At 47.1% G+C, this 18,916-nt stretch overlaps 1 protein-coding gene across 1 annotated transcript in view; it reads right to left on the bottom strand.

Annotated features, from left to right (window-relative positions):
• Positions 1-18,590, bottom strand: part of LOC119187496 (uncharacterized) — a 34,114-nt gene extending 15,524 nt beyond the window's left edge. The window contains exons 1-2 of the mRNA XM_037435626.2: positions 18,350-18,590; positions 18,015-18,232 (exon numbers count right to left, since the gene is read on the bottom strand). Coding sequence (XP_037291523.1) covers positions 18,015-18,232; positions 18,350-18,468 — 337 coding nt within the window. The 5' untranslated portion in view covers positions 18,469-18,590. The remainder of the gene's footprint in view (positions 1-18,014; positions 18,233-18,349) is intronic.
• Between the last annotated feature and the right edge of the window lie 326 nt (positions 18,591-18,916).

Raw genomic sequence — 18,916 nt, 5'->3', positions numbered from 1 at the left:
ACTACGCGGTTTTCTTCGTACGAGTAGACGGCCTCACGCCAGCAACAGTGGAGTTCGCTCGCCGAAGCTGTCGCGTGAATGAGGTTTGCCTGCGCTAGCGACTGTTTGCACGCAGGCGATCTACGTCGCGTCCCTCGTCAATGTCGTGAGCATTTTCGCGGTTATGAGGTTTGGCCTTAATAATTATAGATAAGGCATCAAACTATCTAATCAGGCATTTTGAAAATAGATCAACAATTTTTTTTCCACAGAACTCTTGGCTATCTTTGTGGCTGCAAAGTTAGTTGATTAGGCAATTAAGCAGGAAAACAAAAACATTACTTACTCCATCATGCAACAGTAAGCAACATGCATTGGGTTGCGTCGTCATATTTTAAAAATCTGGCTAAATATAGCTGAGCAACCCTGTTTTACTATATAGTTTTTTAATGCGATACAGGTTTTTCCTTAAGAACTATAATAGCTAGGCATTTGTCTTCACATGTGATTTCTAGGCCGAGGCGGAAAGATTTTGCTACTAATTAGATCCTTCAGAAATGACTAACAAAAATAGTTCAATTAAATTTTTTATTATCTACTTTAGGGCAGCTGTTTCTATGGTGAAGTTATTCAATGTCACAAATTATGGCGAGCCCTTTTAAAAATTGAAAATGTTGCGCATAGTTTCAGGAATACACAGGCGAATACCGCGATAACAGAGAAACCGAAACTGAACACAACGGGTGCGCCGGAAGGGCGACCCTTGTGCTGCATCACGCACGAACCCCCTTTATATTGTTACGAGTAACTTGTTTAATGATCTATTTACAGCGCACAGAACTTGACGAGCAAGGTGGCGCCAGACCAGCATAAAAAAAAAAACTCACTTCGTCCTCCTCTTTCATGCAGCCGTGTTTAGCGGCTGTTATGTATCATAACCCCCGGTGGTAGAAGCACCGTCCCAATGCTAAATTTACGCAGATGATGTCGAAGGGGGGTAATAGGGCTTTAGCCGAGCCACATGAATGGTGTCGCTCGGAGCTGACGATGACTTTGTTGGGTCGGTTGGAACAATCTCGTACATGACGTCTGTCACTTGGCGAACGATACGGAATGGTCCAGTGTAGAGCGACAACAGTTTTTCAGACAGTCCCACACGCCGAGTAGGTGACCAGAGGAGCACGAGAGAACCCGGAGAAAAGTGCACGTCTCTATGATGAGAATTGTAGAGCTGTTGTTGGCACGTCTGTGAAGCCTGTAGACAGTTACGGGCGACTTGGCGCGCGTGGTCGGCGCGGGCAATGGCTTCCGCAGCATATTTAGTGGCCGCTGGTAGTAAAGTGTCTAAGGGTAGAGTTGGGTCCTGGCCATATAGTAGATACATGGGCAAATAGCCGGCGGTGTTGTGACGAGATGAATTGAAGGCGAACATCACATACGGCAAATGAATGTCTAAATCCTGGTGGTCTGGCGCAATGTATTTGGCAAGCATATCGGTTAGGGTCCTGTTAAGGCTCTCCGTGAGGCCATTTGACTGGGGATGGTATGAAGTAGTAAATTTGTGCTTGGTATACCAAGACCTCAGGATTTCATGAACGACAGCTGATAAGAACGTGCGGCCACGATCGGTGAGAAGTTGAAGGGGAGCACCGTGCACTAATATTATGTCGTACAGCAGAAAGTCTGCAACGTTGGTGGCGCAGCTGGTCGGGAGTGCTCGTGTGATTGCGTACCGTGTCGCGTAGTCCGTGGCAACAGCAATCCGTTTATTTCCAGCTGTGGAGAGTGGAAAAGGGCCCAACAGGTCGAGACCAACTCGAAAGAAAGGCTCGTTGGGAACGTCGATCGGCTGAAGGTAGCCGGCTGGGAGGGCAATCGGCGTTTTGCGACGCTGACAGGGCTCACAAGCGGCGACATAGCGTCGAACAGAGCAAGCAAGTCCAGGCTAAAAAAACCGACGTCGTACCCGATCGTATGTGCGAGAAACGCCCAAATGGCCCGTCCAGGGTGCGTCATGAAGTTGATGCAGGACAGTGGAACGCAGGTGCGCTGGGATGACAGGAAGTAAGTCTGATCCGAAGGAATCAAGGTTACGGCGATATAGGATCCCGTCTTTCACCAAAAACATTCGTAGGGATGGGTTGCGAGACGTTGACTCCAGTTTGTCAATGATGGCTCGTAAAGAAGCATTCTGACGTTGCTCTTCGCCAATGTTCAACAGCTGCGACACGGAAAAAGCGACACGATAAGAAGGCTCAGCTGAGTATACGGCAGGAACAGCATGTAGGCCGACATTCGATAGTTCTTGACGAACGACCGCTTGTATTAAAGAGATCGTGGTCGGGGAAGGCGCAGGCGTCGGTAATGGCGTGGCTACCGGTTGTCAGGGTGTCTAGCAAATTATTATTTTAAGATTCCCTGACTTTTCCAGGTTTTCCCTGACAATTTCAAGTGAAATTCCCTGACCTCTGCATAGGCGGCAATACATGTAAGATCATTAGTGCAGACGACAAAACATTGTTTTATTTAGAGCGCAAACATAAATCATTCACCGCAAATTGTAGTCGCTGACTAGAGTATTATTGCACAAAGTCTATGCAAACACACATCGGCTTCTGCTGTTTGTGTCAGCCACTGCACAAGAGTTCTTGAAGCACTCATCTGTTACTTCTTAAGAGCATCTATTTTTTCTTGCAGGAGACTAGCTTCCGTCAGCGAGTCACTAAGCAGCCTTCCCTTCTTTTCTTCCAGTTCTTTGACATGAGCAGCCACTCTTTTCTTGTTCTTCTGAACACCTGACTCCACTCGTCTTTCTGCTTTATTTTTCTGCAGTTCCTCTCTGAAGACGCTGTAGGAATTCCGAACCATCTGCAGCATCTTGTCAGTAATTAGAACTTTTTCCACGCCGCCTACCGCCAACACGGCATCATGCACCAGTCGTTGTGCTATCAGCGAGTCTTCTTTCAAGTTTTCGACAAGGCATTCTTTCTTGACCGAGAAGCCTCTTTCTACGGCAGCGTTGCCGTGATACAAACAGAGGATGATCTTGATAAAAGACAGCAGCTCTTTGTGATCATGTGAGCAGAGATCTGGCCACAGAATGTCCAGCCTCTGCTCTTTCCTGTCAAAATTTTTCAATTTTTCTTGGTTGAGGCTCGATGAACAGACCTCTATGTAAGAACGATGGGCCCGCTCTCCTTGCAGACCAGTCATCCACTGCTGCTCTGACAGCACTTCAAGTGCCAGGGTCAATCGTTTTGGGCCAGCCTCCGGAGACAATGCAAACGTGGGGTTCAAACAGCTGGCACCCCTTGTTAGCTTGTACTTCAATGGTGACCTCTCCACCACCTTCTGACAGCACGCTTTAAGAAAGGAAACACAGTCTTTCTTGAATTGGTGCAAAGTAAGCTGTGGCATTTTGGGCACCTTGCGGAGCTAATTCTTCGCAGCGAACCCAATGTCGAAGGTAGGTACGGGTATACAGTTCTCAAGCTTCTCTAAGTCAATCTTGAGCAACTTTTGCGGGTGTGTCTGCAGCAACAAGCACTTCCTTCTTGACAATCCTTGCAAGCAGTGACCGCAGTATATTGTGCAGTGCAGTTGAAAGAAAGGGCACCATTGGATTGTCAGCCTGAAATTCTGCCAAAAATGGCTCCAGTTCCTCACAAATTGACAGCATGAAGGTCAGTTTTACTGGCAACAGCTGATCACTCACTGCGTTCGCAACAGCACTGTAGCTAGAGCATGTAGGCTGCTTCTTTGCCTTCACAGAGCCCTTCACAAACTTCACCAGGTTAGGAAGAAGTTCTAACGGCCTGGTGATCACCTTCCCATTTTCGAGCCACCAGACAGCACAGAATTTGAGGGGAAATAGTGCACTTCCTGTAAAGGTGACGTAGTCAGCACGACGTGCAGGCACACATTTGAACAAGTTGTAGCTGCTGCGAAGAAAGCCTGTCACATCCCAGCCAGTTGCAGCATGACCTGCCTTGTATGCTCCATTCATTACGTGCAGCCCGCAACTCCCAATATCTAGGATATTGCGACTCTCATCCAACTCCTTGAGTTCCTCCTTCAGTGACCTTAGGAACTTCATGTTCACATTCGGCCCATCCATTGAAACTTGTAGTATCTTGGCTTGCTTGAGCTCTTCTATGGCCTTCCTGAATGCATATGCCAGGTCCTCCACACAGGTGTGCCCCAAGAAGCATGAAGTTAGGTACTGCGTTTTCACAGTGCCATCAGTAGTGTAATCCCAATATCGGACGAGCACATCCATCTGTTGCTTCTGGGTCACTTTGTTCAGCGACTCGTCAAATGAAACAACTAAGAACGGCACACCGGCAAGGCTTGATAGAAGATTCTTACGAAAGTAAGGCACAATACCGTGGCAAATCGTATACCCTACCTTGTCCTTCCCTAGATGAAGTTTTTCAGCGACTTCACATCCCGGAAACATGAGAGGGAAGTACGAGGCCGACGCCGCTGTTGACCGAAAAGATCCGTGAGTCGCTACCGCGTTTAAGCACCACATTATTTCGCTGTGTTCGAAAGGCGCACGATGCTTTGGGCTACGCGGCAGGCTTTAGCTTGTTCGAGACGTCGGCATTTTTTAAGGATTGTGTCGATGCTCGAGACGTTGTTAAAAACCAGCAGGTTGAAAGCATCGTCAGCAATGCCTTTCAAGACGTGGTTAACCTTTTCGTCTTCCGACATGCACTGGTCGGCCTTGGAACAAAGGGCCAAGACGTCAAGAATGTAGGAGATGTAGGATTCGGTAGAAGACTGGGCCCGTGTGGCAAGTGTCTTCTTCGCAGCGAGCCGACGACCAGATAAATCGCTCGTTTTGAGCGATTTATCTGGTCGTCAGATAAAGAGCTCGTTTCATAAAGAGCTCGTAAACATAAAGAGCTCGTTTCGTGGGAACTCCGGTGTCAGCATCGTTTGTTGTCAGCAAAAAATCATAATTTTATGCATGACCAAAAAATCGAGAAGGATGCAAATAAAATAAATAAGTGATAGAAAATCCTGGAGCAGAGTGGGGACTGAACCAGGGTTGTTTGGGTCCAAGTGGGGATCGAACCCAGGTAGTTTGCGTGGCAAGCGGATGTTCTACCACACAGCCATGACTCTGCTTGTGAAAACAGTGAAAAGAACTTCCTCTGCTTGGAAATGCAGTGAAAGTAGCTTTCATGCTTCACAAACACATGCATCCTGTATACATGCTTCAAATTGCAACATGAAATATTGCATTGATTGATATGTGGAGTTTAACGTCCCAAAACCACCATATGATTATGAGAGACGCCTCAGTAGAGGGCTCCGGAAATTTAGACTACCTGGGGTTCTTTAACGTGCACCCAAATCTGAACATGAAATATTGCAGTAGTAATGCGTGGTACAAGTTCACATTGCCCATTGGCGTCAGAATATGTGACTATCATTGTGGCTCCGTGGTTGAAAGCCGGTACCCCACTACAAAAGGCACACCTGCTACTGCGCCTATTCCCTTAAGACCATGTGGTCGGTGCATAGCAAATTTGAAAAGGTTTCATGCATTAAGTGTTTGAACTGTGCACTAGGAACAGGATGTCGCTATCGCATTCAACTCCTACATGCAAAGCTTGATTCATTTGATTGATATGTGGGGTTTAACGTCCTAGAACCACCCTACCATTATGAGAGACGCCGTAGTGGAGGGCTCCGGAAATTTTAACCACCTGGGGTTCTTTAACGTGCACCCAAATCTGAGCACACGAACCTACAACATTTCCGCCTCCATTGGAAATGCAGCCACCGCAGCCGGGATTCGATCCTGCGACCTGCGTGTCAGCAGCTGAGTATCTTAAAAACTAGACCACCGCGGTGGGGCTACATGCAAAGCTTTAGGGACCCCTAAGTTTTTATCAATTATTTCACAATTTGAAAATTTTGATCTTAAATGAATTTTTCTGGAGCAATGCATAGGCCTCTATGCGAATATCTAAGCACAGAAGCCCTGAATGATGGCAGTATCGGAAAATCAAATAACAGACAGAGTTTCCACATTGTAATTTGAAAGGTTCTTTTCACACACAAAAAAGGAAGAATACAGGCAACAGAGCCAAGAGGTGAATAAATGTCTACTTCATTACAGAAGGGACACAAAGGAGAAATCGCAAGACCAGTTTGGTGTAATATTAATTTGGTGTTGGGAATCAACATTCCAACCTTGTCGCTGCAACTCTTATCATTTGTGTTTTCCTCAGTCTTTCTCACCACTTATTAAGTCTGAGCACAGGAACAAAAGATCTCCAAGTAGGGAGAGAAAGCACAGGTCCTGCAAGGAAAGCCTTAGTCGAAGCACCTGCCATTTGATATAATACTAGCCCTTTGTGTTCATCCAACAAAACTAGATACAGTATAATAATAATTGCTGAGGTTTAATATTCCAACACTACAATATTGTTATGGAAAAGAAGAGACGCCGTATCGACGAGGCTGTGGATGAGATGTATTTCAAACCAGCGGTAATGGCGTGACGAGTTGACCAGCGATCGAGCGGAGACAACCCTTCGTCTTCCTCGTCAGGCAAACACACGCGCGCCGCCCTCTAGAATATCAATATGCATGCATGTAGCATAATCCCCGGCGGCAGAAGCGCCGTCTCCGCACATCTAAATGTCAACGTCACTAGGAGACTGGTAGGGCTTCAAGCGCGCAACATGTACAATATCGGTAGCTTGTTGGGCACATGAAGGCGACGGGGCGACAGGACCGATTTCATATGTTACAGGAGTAACCACACAAAGGACTCAGAATTGATCTGTGTAGCAAGAAAGCAGTTTTTCTGACAAGCCAACTTGACGGGTAAGAGACCAGAGCAGGACCAAAGAACCGGGCGGAAAGTGTACGTTGTGGTGTCGTTGGTCATACAAACGCTGTTGCTTCTCTTGAGAGGTCAGAAGGCGAGTACGGGTGATTTCGCGTGCGTGAGCGGCCCGAGTGATAGCGTCCATGGCATATTCACTGGTCGGTACTGCAGGGGCCGGTATGATGGTGTCTAGAGGCAATGTTGGTTCTTGGCCAAACAGCAGAAAAAATGGAGAGTAATCGGCACTGTCATGGCGCAAAGAATTGTAGGCAAATGTGACGTACGGCAATGCAAGATCCCATTCGGTGTGGTTGGTAGAAACATACTTAGCGAGCATGTCTGAAAAAGGTCGATTTCTGCACTCCGTGAGTCCATTGGTTTGCGGAAGGTATGACGTAGTCAGCTTGTGTCTCGTTTGACAGGACTGCAAGATGTCGGCTAAGACCTTTGACAAAAAGGTGCGGCCACGGTCTGTAAGCAGCTGCCGTGGGGCTCCGTGTTGCAAAATCACGTCCTTGAGGAGGAAGTCAGCAACGTCTGTGGCGCAGCTTGTTGGAAGAGCTCGTGTGATGACATAACGCGTGACGTAGTCGGTGGCAACGGCTATCCACTTGTTACCCGAGGAAGACCAAGGGGAAGGGCCAAGTAGGTCTAAGCCAACGCGGAAGAACAGTTCTGACGGAATTTCAAGTGGTTAAAGGCATACGACAGGAAGTGTCGTTGGCGTTTTGCGGCGCTGACATTTCTCACAAGTTGCAACGTATCTTTTGACTGAGCGTGCAAGCCCTGGCCAAAAAAAGCGTCGGGGTATTCGGTCGTAAGTGCGTGACACACCAAGGTTACTAACAGTCGGAAGGTCATAAAGTTCATGTAGAACTGCCGAGCGAAGGTTTTTCAGAATGACAAGCAGCAGGGCCGGTCCATCAGGCTCAAAATTTTGGCGGTATAATATACCATCGTGGAGCACGAATGAGGGATGGGACTGATTGGAAGATGGTGATTCGAGGCGCTCAATGATAGCACGCAAGGATGCATCATGGCGCTGCTCGTCACCAATGCATGTCATTTGCGAAATGGGAAAAGACGCAAGGGTCGGTGTCGGTGTCAGGTACAGTGCTCGACTCAGCAACCGGATAACGGGACAGGCAGTCTGCGTCCTGATGTAGGCGTCCGGACTTTTACGTCACCGTGTAGATATACTCTGGCAGTCGCAGAGCCCAGCACCCGAGCCGGCCAGTAGGATCCTTCAGTGATGTAAGCCAACATAGAGCATGATGGTCAGTTATCACAGAGAAATTTGTATCATATAAATATGGGCGGAACTTTCAGACTGCCCAAACAAGAGCAAGACATTCACGCTCTGTAATGGAATAGTTGTGCTCAGCAGCTGTGAGGAGGCGGCTAGCGCAGGCGACAACTTGGTTGTGTCCCCGTTGGCGTTGGGCTAGGACGGCTCCGATCCCGTGACCCCTAGCATCGGTTCGGACTTCTGTCGGAGCGGATGGGTCAAAGTGAGCCAATATAGGTGGAGTCGTCAGTAGCGTGATTAGGTGAGAAAAAGCAGCAGCTTTGTCGGCACCCCACGTAAATGTGACGTCTTTCTTCAGAAGCTCAGTGAGGGGTCGATCGATGGTTGCGAAATCTTTCATAAACCTTCTAAGTAGGAACAAAGTCTTACAAAACTCCGGACTTCTTTGACTGACTGGGCTACAGGAAAACTAGTGACTGCAAGAATTTTCTCCGGGTCCGGCTGCACACCAGAGGCGTCGACAAGGTGGCCCAACACCGTAATTTGCCGGCGCCTGAAGTGGCACTTCGGTGAGTTTAACTGAAGGCCTGCCGTGCAGAATATGTTGAAAATAGCTGACAAATGCTGAAGGTGGGTCTCAAATGTTGGGGAACATACAACGACATCGTCAAGATAACCATTTGAACCCTTGTAGCAGAGAGTCCATCATGCACTTGAATGTGGCTGGGGCGTTGCATAGCCCAAACGACATAACCTTGAACTGATATAGGCCGTCGGGAGTTACAAACGCAGTCTTCTCTTGGTCTTTCTCGTCCACCGCAATCTGCCAATAGCCAGAACGTAGGTCAATTGAAGAAAAGTATCGTGCGCTGTGAAGACAATCGAGGGCGTCATCAAGTGGGGGCAAAGGATAAACGTTCTTTTTCGTGATACTATTCAGACGACGGTAATCCACGCAGAAGCGCCAAGTGCCATCTTCCTTTTTAACGAGCACAAAGGGGGACGCCCAAGGGCTCGAAGAGGGTTCAATAATTCCTTTGGCTAGCATCTTGGTGACTTCTTGTTAAATTACTATACGCTGAGTGGCAGACACCTGGTATGGTCACCGATGAATGGGATGAGAATCAGCTGTGTTAATGCGGTGCTTCACAAGTGAAGTCTGGCCGAGTGGACGGCTGTCTATGTCGAATATGTCGCGGTATCAAGCCAGAAGGCGGCATAGCGCGGCTGACTTCTCAGGCTTGAGGTCCGCGGCGATCATGGAGTGTAAGGTAGCATCGAGGCACGTGGAATCCTGCGAGTGACGTGGGTGATCGGGACATACGTCTGCCGCAAAACAGGTGACGGGGTCGTCAATCAAGGGTCTTAGCGTGGCGACCGATATTCCTTGAGGTAGCACTTGTTTTGTAAAACCAAAATTGATAACAGGTAAATACAAAAAGCTCAGGAGCGCTTTCAACGCGTGTTTTGCTGACATGAGCGAATTTGAGAAGGATCCCCACACAGTGGCACGTGAGTCACTTTGTTGCCTTGTACATTGTATACCTGTGCATGTGTGTGTTTTCTTCAATGCCTTTCTTCAAAACACAAAAGCATGTTCATGCAATTTCCTTTGTTTTTAATGATCTCTAAGTCAACACCTCCATTTTCACTTTGTAGTATCAGCAACAACATCGGACCAAGCGAACATGGTTCAGTTTAGGCTTGTGCGAATAGTGAATTTTAGGTTCTAAGCGTATAGTAATTTTGGAGGAGTAATTTTTAATCAAATTCGATAATATATATCGCATGTTATAAAGAAAAGTTACCACAGGGGCGTCTGGGTAAGCAGGCATTTGGTGTGTAACGACACTGAGACGTCCCCACTACGCCACCGATCGCCAAAGAGAGGGAAGACCACTCAACCCCTTGTCTATCCGGTTCCCCCTTGGCTATGTGTCTCAATCATTTCTCACGTACAGGGATTCGTGCTGGGGCCGGGAAGTAAGAGTCGCTACGACCTGTTTCTCTTTACCGATTCATTTAATTTAATAGCAAGTGCAAATGGCGTACACACATACTGTCCGTGAATTACATCTCTGTTACACGAAATTGTAACACATCAGCAAATACTCGCGACACGCAAAACAGGATACATAAGTTAAGTAACTGTGACAATACAAGGGTGCCTCAATACAAAGTAAACACACGACGACACAAATGATAAAGTCGTTAATTAACAAAACCGTGCAATGTCTCAATTCGCCACCTCCCTTTCCGCAAAGCTAATCTAAATAAGATGCATAAAGTCCGTCTCACGAAAGGTCCAAGTTGACGGGGGCCTCGGAGCTGGCCGAGTCGGGGCTCAGGGCTTTTTCCTGGGGTCATTGTCCGATTCGTCGGCGCCTTCATCGTCTTCATCACCGTCGCTTTCGTCGTGCCTCTCAGTGATTTCCATCTTAGTCCTCTTTCTTAATGCTCCATTCACTCGCCTCCTATCCCCAACTTTCATTCCTCATCGTACCGTCCTTGCCCCAGTCATCATCTCATCGCCCCTCATCGCTATCTCTTAGCACCGTTATCTTCCTTTTCCATTCCGTCTCTCTACCATCTCGAGCTCATCGCATCGTATCTCCAACTCTCCTCGCATCGTAACTCTGACCTCTTTTTGTAGGACCTGACTCCGCCCTACCGGGGCACCAAACCAATCGCCACTATCCACGCGGCATATTTCTCTGTCAGTCGGTGTGTGTCATCTTCGACGGCCGCTCCCGCGGCCCGCACCAGTAGAAAACCCTCTCCCAAACAAAGCCGAGCAAGTAAAAATGTATAAACTCAAGCCTCAGGGAGAATGATGGGCGAGCCGTCCGAAGACACTTTAATTACGGGCGAACAATGGTCCCGATGCTTCCGGTACTTGGTGAGCCGATGTCCAGACCAAGTCTCAACGTTTCCATGTAGCTCGGTGTCTCCCGCGAAATTCTCCGTAGCCGCCGCTTCTTCGTCATTCACCGCCGTGGGCGGCCATTCGCGCAGCACGCAGTAATGAGCCCTGGAGCCACGGAGGCTGACGGAAAGTCTTACTGGACCCGGCACAAGCGCCGCGGCTGCGTCGCATTCCCCGAACCAACAAAAGGTGCTCTGCTGCTCCCCCATGCCACAAATCTGAAGGGTGCGCGCCGATTATCTCCACCGTACACTGTCACACGGTCTGTAGACGACAAGGCGCCGCCCGGTCCTCGTGTTTGCGCGGGGGAGCTCGTGAGAATAGTAAAAATAATCCTTCTGGTACTTCACTCCAGAATGCCCATTCGTTACACCGGTTTTCTTTTCCTTTTTTTTTATGCGTGGGTTTGAGAAACGAGCGTACACCTCTAGAAAGGAGCGGGGTTCAGTCCGTGTTTGCGGGGACGTCACAACACCACGAACCCGAGCTAACGGGGGGGTTCTCACCAAAAAAGGATTGGCCGCCCTGGTGCAGTATCTGGCCACTGCCTCCCACATGCAAATGTCAATTAACTCACGGCTCCAGTCCCCAGCAGCTGCGAAGCAACTGACCACGGCGGCGGTCAGATCTGCAACGCAGCAGAGGGTGCTAAGAATCTCTGGATCCGGACGGGCCGCCATTCGAACCTGAACTTGGCAACGTTTAACGCTAGAACCTTATCTAGCGAGACAAGTCTAGCTGTACTATTCGAGCAGCTAGAGGGTGTTAAATGGGATATAATAGGGCTATGTGAGGTTAGGAGGACAGATGAGGCCTATACAGTGCTACAGAATGGGCACGTCCTTTGCTATCGGGGCTTGGCTGACAGAAGAGAACTGGGAGTGGGGTTTCTAATTCACAGAAACGTAGCTGGCAACATAGAGGAATACTATAGCATTAATGAAAGGGTGGTAGGTATCGTAATTAAACTCAATAAGAGATACAAGATGAAGATAATACAGGCTTATGCGCCTATATCCAGCCATGATGACGCTTCAGTTGAAAGCTTCTATGAATATGTGGAATCGGCAATGAGTAAGGTAAAAACACAGTATACTATACTGATGGGAGACTTTAATGCAAAGGTAGGAAAAAAGCAGGCTGGAGACCAGGCAGTAAGAGATTATGGCAACGGTACTAAAAATGCCAGAGGAGAGCTACTAGTAGAATTTGCAGAATGCAATGATTTACGGATTTTGAATACCTTCTACCAAAAACGAGGAAACCGTAAGTGGACATGGAGGAGCCCTAATGGCGAAAATAAGAACGAAATAGACTTTATAATGAGGGCACACCCAGGTATTTTTCAGGATGTGGAAGTGGTTGGCAAGGTACGATGCAGTGACCATAGAATGGTACGGTCTCAAATTCACCTAGACTTGAAGAAGGAACGACAGAAAATGATACGCAAGAAGCCAATCAATGAGCTAGCACTGAGAGGGAAAGTACAGAAATTCAGAGTCTCGCTTCAGAACTGGTACTCGGCTCTTATTGAGGAAACCAACCTTAGCGTAGATACAATGAATGATAATCTGACGAGTATCATTACGGAGTATGCAGTGGAAGTCGGAGACAGGGTAGTTAGACAGGACACTAGCAAGCTTTCCCAGGAAATGAAGAATCTCATAAAGAAGCGTTAAAGCATGGAAGTCTCAAGTACAAGAGACAAAATAGAACTGGCAGAGCTTTCGAAGTTGATTATTAGACGTAAGGTATGCGATATAAGAAGGTATAACATGGAGAGAATCGAACACGCTCTGAAAAACGGAGGAAGCATCAAAGCAGTGAAGAAGAAACTTGGGATAGAAAAAAATTGGATGTATGCACTAAGGGACAAAGATGGCAAAATAATGACCAATACGGATAGGATAGTTAAAAAAGCGGAGAAGTTTTATAGAGATCTGTACAGTAGCCAGAACAACCACGACCTTAATACTATAAGAACTAGCAGTAACCCAGATGACACCCCACCAGTAATGATAGAAAGTCAGAAAAGCCTTGGAGAGCATGCAAAGAGGCAAAGCTGCAGGTGAGGATCAGGTAACATCAGATCTGCTGAAAGATGGAGGGCATATTGTGTTAGAAAAACCAGCCACCCTGTTTACGAGGTGTCTCTTGACGGGAAGAGTACCAGAGTCTTGGAAGAATGCCAACGTCATCTTAATACATAAGAAAGGAGATGACAAGGACTTGAAGAATTACAGGCCGATTAGCTTGCTCTCTATAGTATACAAGCTATTTACAAAGGTAATTGCTGACAGAGTAAAGAAAACATTAAAATTCAATCAACCAAATGAACAAGCAGGATTTCGAACAGGCTACTCAACAATCGACCACATTCATACTATCAATCAGGCAATAGAGAAATGCTCAGAATATAACCAACCACTATACATAGCCTTCATAGATTACGAGAAGGCGCTTGATTCAGTAAAAATATCAGCCGTCATGCAGACACTGCGGAATCAGGGCGTCGATGAAGTATATATAAACATCCTGGAAGAAATCTACAGGGGATCAACTGGTACCATAGTGCTTCATAAAGAAAGCAACAGAATACCAATCAAGAAGGGTATAAGACAGGGAAATACAATTTCCTCAATGCTATTTGCCACGTGCTTACAGGAAGTTTTCAGAGGTCTAGAATGAGAACAGTTAGAGATAAAAGTTAATGGAGAGTACCTTAGTAACCTGCGCTTCGCCGATGACACCGCATTGCTGAGTAACTCAGGGGACGAATTGCAACTCATGATTACGGAGTTAGACAAGGAGAGCAGAAAGGTGGGTCTTAAAATTAATCTGCAGAAAACGAAAGTAATGTACAACAACCTCGGAAGAGAGCAGCGTTTTGAGATAGGTAATGCCCACTTGAATTTGTAAAAGACTATGTCTACTTAGGGCAGGTAATAACCGTGGACCTGAACTACAAGATTGAAGTAACTAGAAGAATAAGAATGGGGTGGAGCACATTTGGCAAGCACTCTCAAATTATGACAGGTAGATTGCCACTATCTCTCAAGAGGAAGGTATATAACAGCTGTATCCTGCCGGTACTTAGCTATGGAGCAGAAACATGGAGACTTACAAAGGGTTCAACTTAATTTGAGGAAGACGCAGCGAGCAATGGAAAGAAAAATGGTAGGTGTAACCTTAAGAGACAAGAAGAGAGCAGAGTGGGTTAGGAAACAAACGGGGTTAAGGATATCATAGCTTAAATCAAGAAGAAGAAATGGACATGGGCCGGGCATGTAGCGCGTAGACAGGACAATCGCTGGTCATTAAGGGTAACTACCTGGATTCCCAGAGAAAGCAAGAGTGTTAGGGGGAGACAGAAGGTTAGGTGGGCAGATGAGATTAAGAAGTTTGCGGGTATAAATTGGCAGCAGAAAGCACAGGACCGAGTCAACTGGTGGAACATGGGAGAGGCCTTTGTCCTGTAGTGGACGTAGTCAAGCTGATGATGATGATGAATATGTTCGGTTAGAGGCCATGGTTACAGCGGAGTGTGGGACAGTAATGTCACACGCCAGGAGAACATCTGGAATCGGCATCACGATTTAATCACCGTCGAGCACAGGAGAGGGTGTTGCCAATTCATTGAATATGAGAGCTTTGGGTGGTATCCGGAAGAAGTCAGTGGCGCACAGGCTGTTTGGGAGTATAGGTGAGAATCCGGGAGAAGAGGAAGTTCTAGGCAGCGAGTACCAGCGGCACAATCGATCAGAGAAGAATGCGCCGATAAGAAGTCCATGCCGAAGATTAGGTTGTGAGGGCAATTTTCAAGTACCGTAAATAAAACGAGGACATGGCGTCCCGCAATGCTAACACGAGCGGTACATATTCCAGAGAAGGCCACAGTTCCACCATCAGCGACACGGGAGGGCTTTAGTCGCTGTAGACGTGAGGACTTTTTTGAGTAGGTGACAGAGATGAGCACTCATTATGGACACTTGAGCTCCAGCATCAACTAACGCCGTTAAAGAAATACCGTCCACATACACCTCAATAAAGTGCATATTAGTGGGGAGCGTCAACGGAGGATTTCGATCAGTCGCATTTGATGCAGCACTATCTCCCGGAGCTGCATGATCTAGTTTTCCGTCCAAGAGAATCCATAGTTGACCGGCGATGGATAGCGGCGTGGTTGGGGCAATGGGGAACGGCGGCGATAAGGTTACTGCAAACTATCAGTGGAGCGGCTGCTAGGGACGTCGGAAGAAGGGTACACACGACTCTGCGAATACCGACGGGAGTCGTCGTATGGGCAAGAAGAGGAAAATGGGCTTCAGTTTGAGGGTGTCCAAGTGCTGCGGCATTAGCGGGAGATATGGCCAATTCGCTGGCAGCGAAAGCAGATCGGTTTGTCGTCTGCAGTTCTCCATTTTGTCGGATTGCGGGATCGCGGAAGAAAATGTGAGTCATGGCGTGGTGCATTTATTGTCATTGGTCTGAAGGCGAGTCAGGAGACAGAGCAGGCCACAGAAAAACTAAGCTTTGAAATTTCCTGCCTCACGACGGCTTGAATAACGGAGACCGCCGGATGGGTTTGTGCGGCGCCATTGTCGAGTGGATGTGGAGGAAATGGTGCCGGACTTGACGCCTCAAGCTCTCATCGAACTATATGTGTTAAGCTGTCCTGCATGGGTGGTGCGGCACCAAGGTCGGTGCAGGTTGATGTAACAGCCGTGTTTGGTAGCCATGTAAATTGAGGCAGAACACGGCGGCTGTCGGCCATTTCGAAGCGGCGACATTCCTTAATAATCATATCTACGGTCGTGACGTTGGTGTACACGAGCAAGTTGAAGGCACCGTCTGCGATGCCCTTGAGTATCTGGCCCACCTTGTCACTCTCTGTCATTTGCTCATCCACTCTCCAGCACAACGCGAGCACATCCTGTATGTACGAGACATACGACTCAGTTGAGGACTGCACACGAGTGGTGAGTTCTTTTTGCGCTTCCGTTTGGCAACCGGACGGGCCCCCAAAGATGTCGCGTAGTCGCTCCTTGAAGATATTCCAGCTGGTGAGCTCGGTCTCATGGGCGTTGAACCAAACACGTGGAGTGCCATCCAAGTAAAATATTACGTTGGTGAGCATCATGGTAGGGTCCCATAGGTGTGTCTGGCTAATATGCTCGTACATACGGAGCCAGTAGTCAACATCAAGCCCAGGTTGTGCGGAGAATGTACCGAGATCACGGGGGTAGAGAATCATCAGGTATGTAGTGGCTGGAGCTACAGATGGAGATGCTGATGGGTTGTTGTCATTGGTAGCCATGGCCGGAGTCTCAATGGTGCGGCAACTGCGAAGCTTCGTGGTGAGGACAGGGAACGTTCCACCTTCACCAAATATGTTATGGAAAAGAAGAGACGCTGTGTCGACGAGGCTGTGGATTAGATGTATTTGAAAACAGTGCTAATGGAGTGACCAGTTGACCAGCGATCGAGTGGAGATAACCCTTCGTCTTCCTCGTCAGGCACACATGCGCGTCGCCCCCTAGAATATCAATATGCATGCATGTAGCAATATGTCTATGAGAGATGCCGTAGTGGAGGGCTCCGGGTATTTCGACCTATGGAGTTTTTTTGCACTTCTAATAGACATAGCTTTCGTAATGTGGAACCATCAGTGTAAAGCTCATAGATCTGTATAACTGTTGTCTTACGCCCATAGGTTGGCAAACTCACTCGAGTTGGCTCACTTAGACTCGGATTAAGCCACGAGTCTGAGCAAATTAGGGTGAATTATATCTTGACAAGTTTCAGCCCGAGTCTAGTGGGGAAAAATTTTGGGCAGGCCAAGTGGGCCACAAGTGCAAATTACATTTTTGAGTTAGTTCTGTCTTTTTTATCCGATCTATTTTTGCCCTCACTTTGCAAGCAACTAGCGTGGAGTAGTTAGCAAAGAACACCATCCTCTTGCATTGTGCGCTTGCACAGTCACTCCTCAAGGACCACTTAATCTTTCTCAATTTCTCAGAGTGGGTCAGTGCCAGTTTTCCTAGGAGCATCACAATCATCATTTTGCCAAGTAGTACATGGCTACAAAAGTAAAAACTGAAAGCTAGATACGTGCAGTGCAAACTGTGTTCAAAAGTGTGTGTTGACACGGTACAACGGCACAGGCAGGAAGTGTTTTAACCATTGCTGTAGTGTCAAATGTAAATAAGGAAAAAAAAAAAAAAACGTTAGGCCTGCGCGGAACACGCAGCACAGTCACAGCAAAAGCTGGAAGAGTGGCCTTTCAGTGACACTCTTTGGGTAACTGCCACAATCACACTTGCAGGGTACAAACTATGTCATAAATCATCATCATTATTGTGTAGTAGGGACGCAGTCGCCATGCCGTCATTTATTTTTCTGAAAAGCATTGTCAACGCTACTCCCTAGGAAGAAATTTTATGCAAATTTTTGCTGGTCTAAATTCGCGGAGCCCACCACTCCGGCGTTTCTCAAAATCATATCACAGTTTTGGGACATTAAACCTCAGCAATCAGCATCATACTGTGTCTAGTTTGGGTGGATGAACACAAAAGGCTAGTATTATATGAAGTGGGTGTGCGCCACGGGAAATAGGTGCACAAGAACAAGCTTTTTGTGATGAGTTAGAGCATTCGGCGACCCACTCGTTAAGCAATTCGCATTGTGTGACGGCCTGGTTGTTCCTTCACCGCTCTAAAGAGCGTTATTACTCGTACTAACGCGATTCCTTTTCCGACATGAAGCCTCCCTCGTGTAAGTTTGCAATGAAGTTTCAAGCATCAGCGTGGCTCAGTGGTAGACGCGCAGGGCAGCCGGGTTTATTTTGTCCCTAGTGTTCTGCGCGACAGTGGTTATGGACACTGGCGGCGCACAACTACGACCCTTGCCGCGATATCATAACAACTATCGCTGTAAAAAAAATGTTGAGCAGTTGTTGAATGAGAAGCTAGTGCACTTCAGCGTACGCTTACGGAGAGCCGACTCACCGACCGATGCCTCGGGCTCCAAGGGCAAAGGAAACAGCGTTGGAATGGCGTTCCAAAGAAGCTGCTTGGGCGCGTTCACGTCATTCCCATCTTTAGGAGCCATGAACTGGGATTGCCGAAAGTGTTTTTCGCAAAGGAGAGCTCCACGCCGACGCAGAGATTGACGAGCGCACTCAGACAGGTTATCGTGACCACTGTTCACGCACCACTGAGTTGACCTGTGACAAAACATAGATTGAGTGATTAACAGAAACCAATACTAATCAGAAGTTTTGTGAAAAAATTTGCAGTTACTGCCAGTAATTAAATTTAGTTCAAATATCATACACACTTACAGAAATCGATCTCTTGGGAAGGTAAAAAATTGCAAACTTGGATTATTATCCATAGAATTTTTACAGTTCAGAGCCCAACAATGGCGTGGTATAATGGTTACTTTCCCCCGTGTTCTCATCTTAATAAAAGTCAAGGTAGTCAAATCGCTAACGTTGCTTAATGCTTACAAGAAACTAGGCTCTGTTATAGCTCTGTGACTAGGCAAGTGCAGCAAGCGCACCCACAGAACAGGCTACCACAGAACACCGACCGTACTTGGCTGCAAGTGGCTTTGACCTCCTTGAGTTTACCAAAGTGTAAAAACTTTTTAACACCGTTAGTATGCTGTGACGTTATATAAATATAATAACTAATTTAACTGGTATAACAATCAATTTATATTTTTCATTATCATTTTAGTATGGTGAAAGTAGTGAAGGTAGTGAACATAGGATACAGAAGGTCACGCTAGAGATAATAGATAAATACAAATATCTGGGCGTACGGATAAGCAATGGGACCGAGTACCTAAAGAAACACGAAATATACGTAACGACTAAAGGTAACAGGAATGCAGCAGTGATGAA

Source organism: Rhipicephalus microplus, chromosome X (genome assembly GCF_043290135.1).
Source record: "Rhipicephalus microplus isolate Deutch F79 chromosome X, USDA_Rmic, whole genome shotgun sequence".
In the NCBI taxonomy this organism is placed as follows: Eukaryota; Metazoa; Arthropoda; class Arachnida; order Ixodida; family Ixodidae; genus Rhipicephalus; species Rhipicephalus microplus.
The sequence above is the reverse complement of the archived record's forward strand: the minus strand, read 5'-3'. Positions and strand labels throughout refer to the sequence as shown.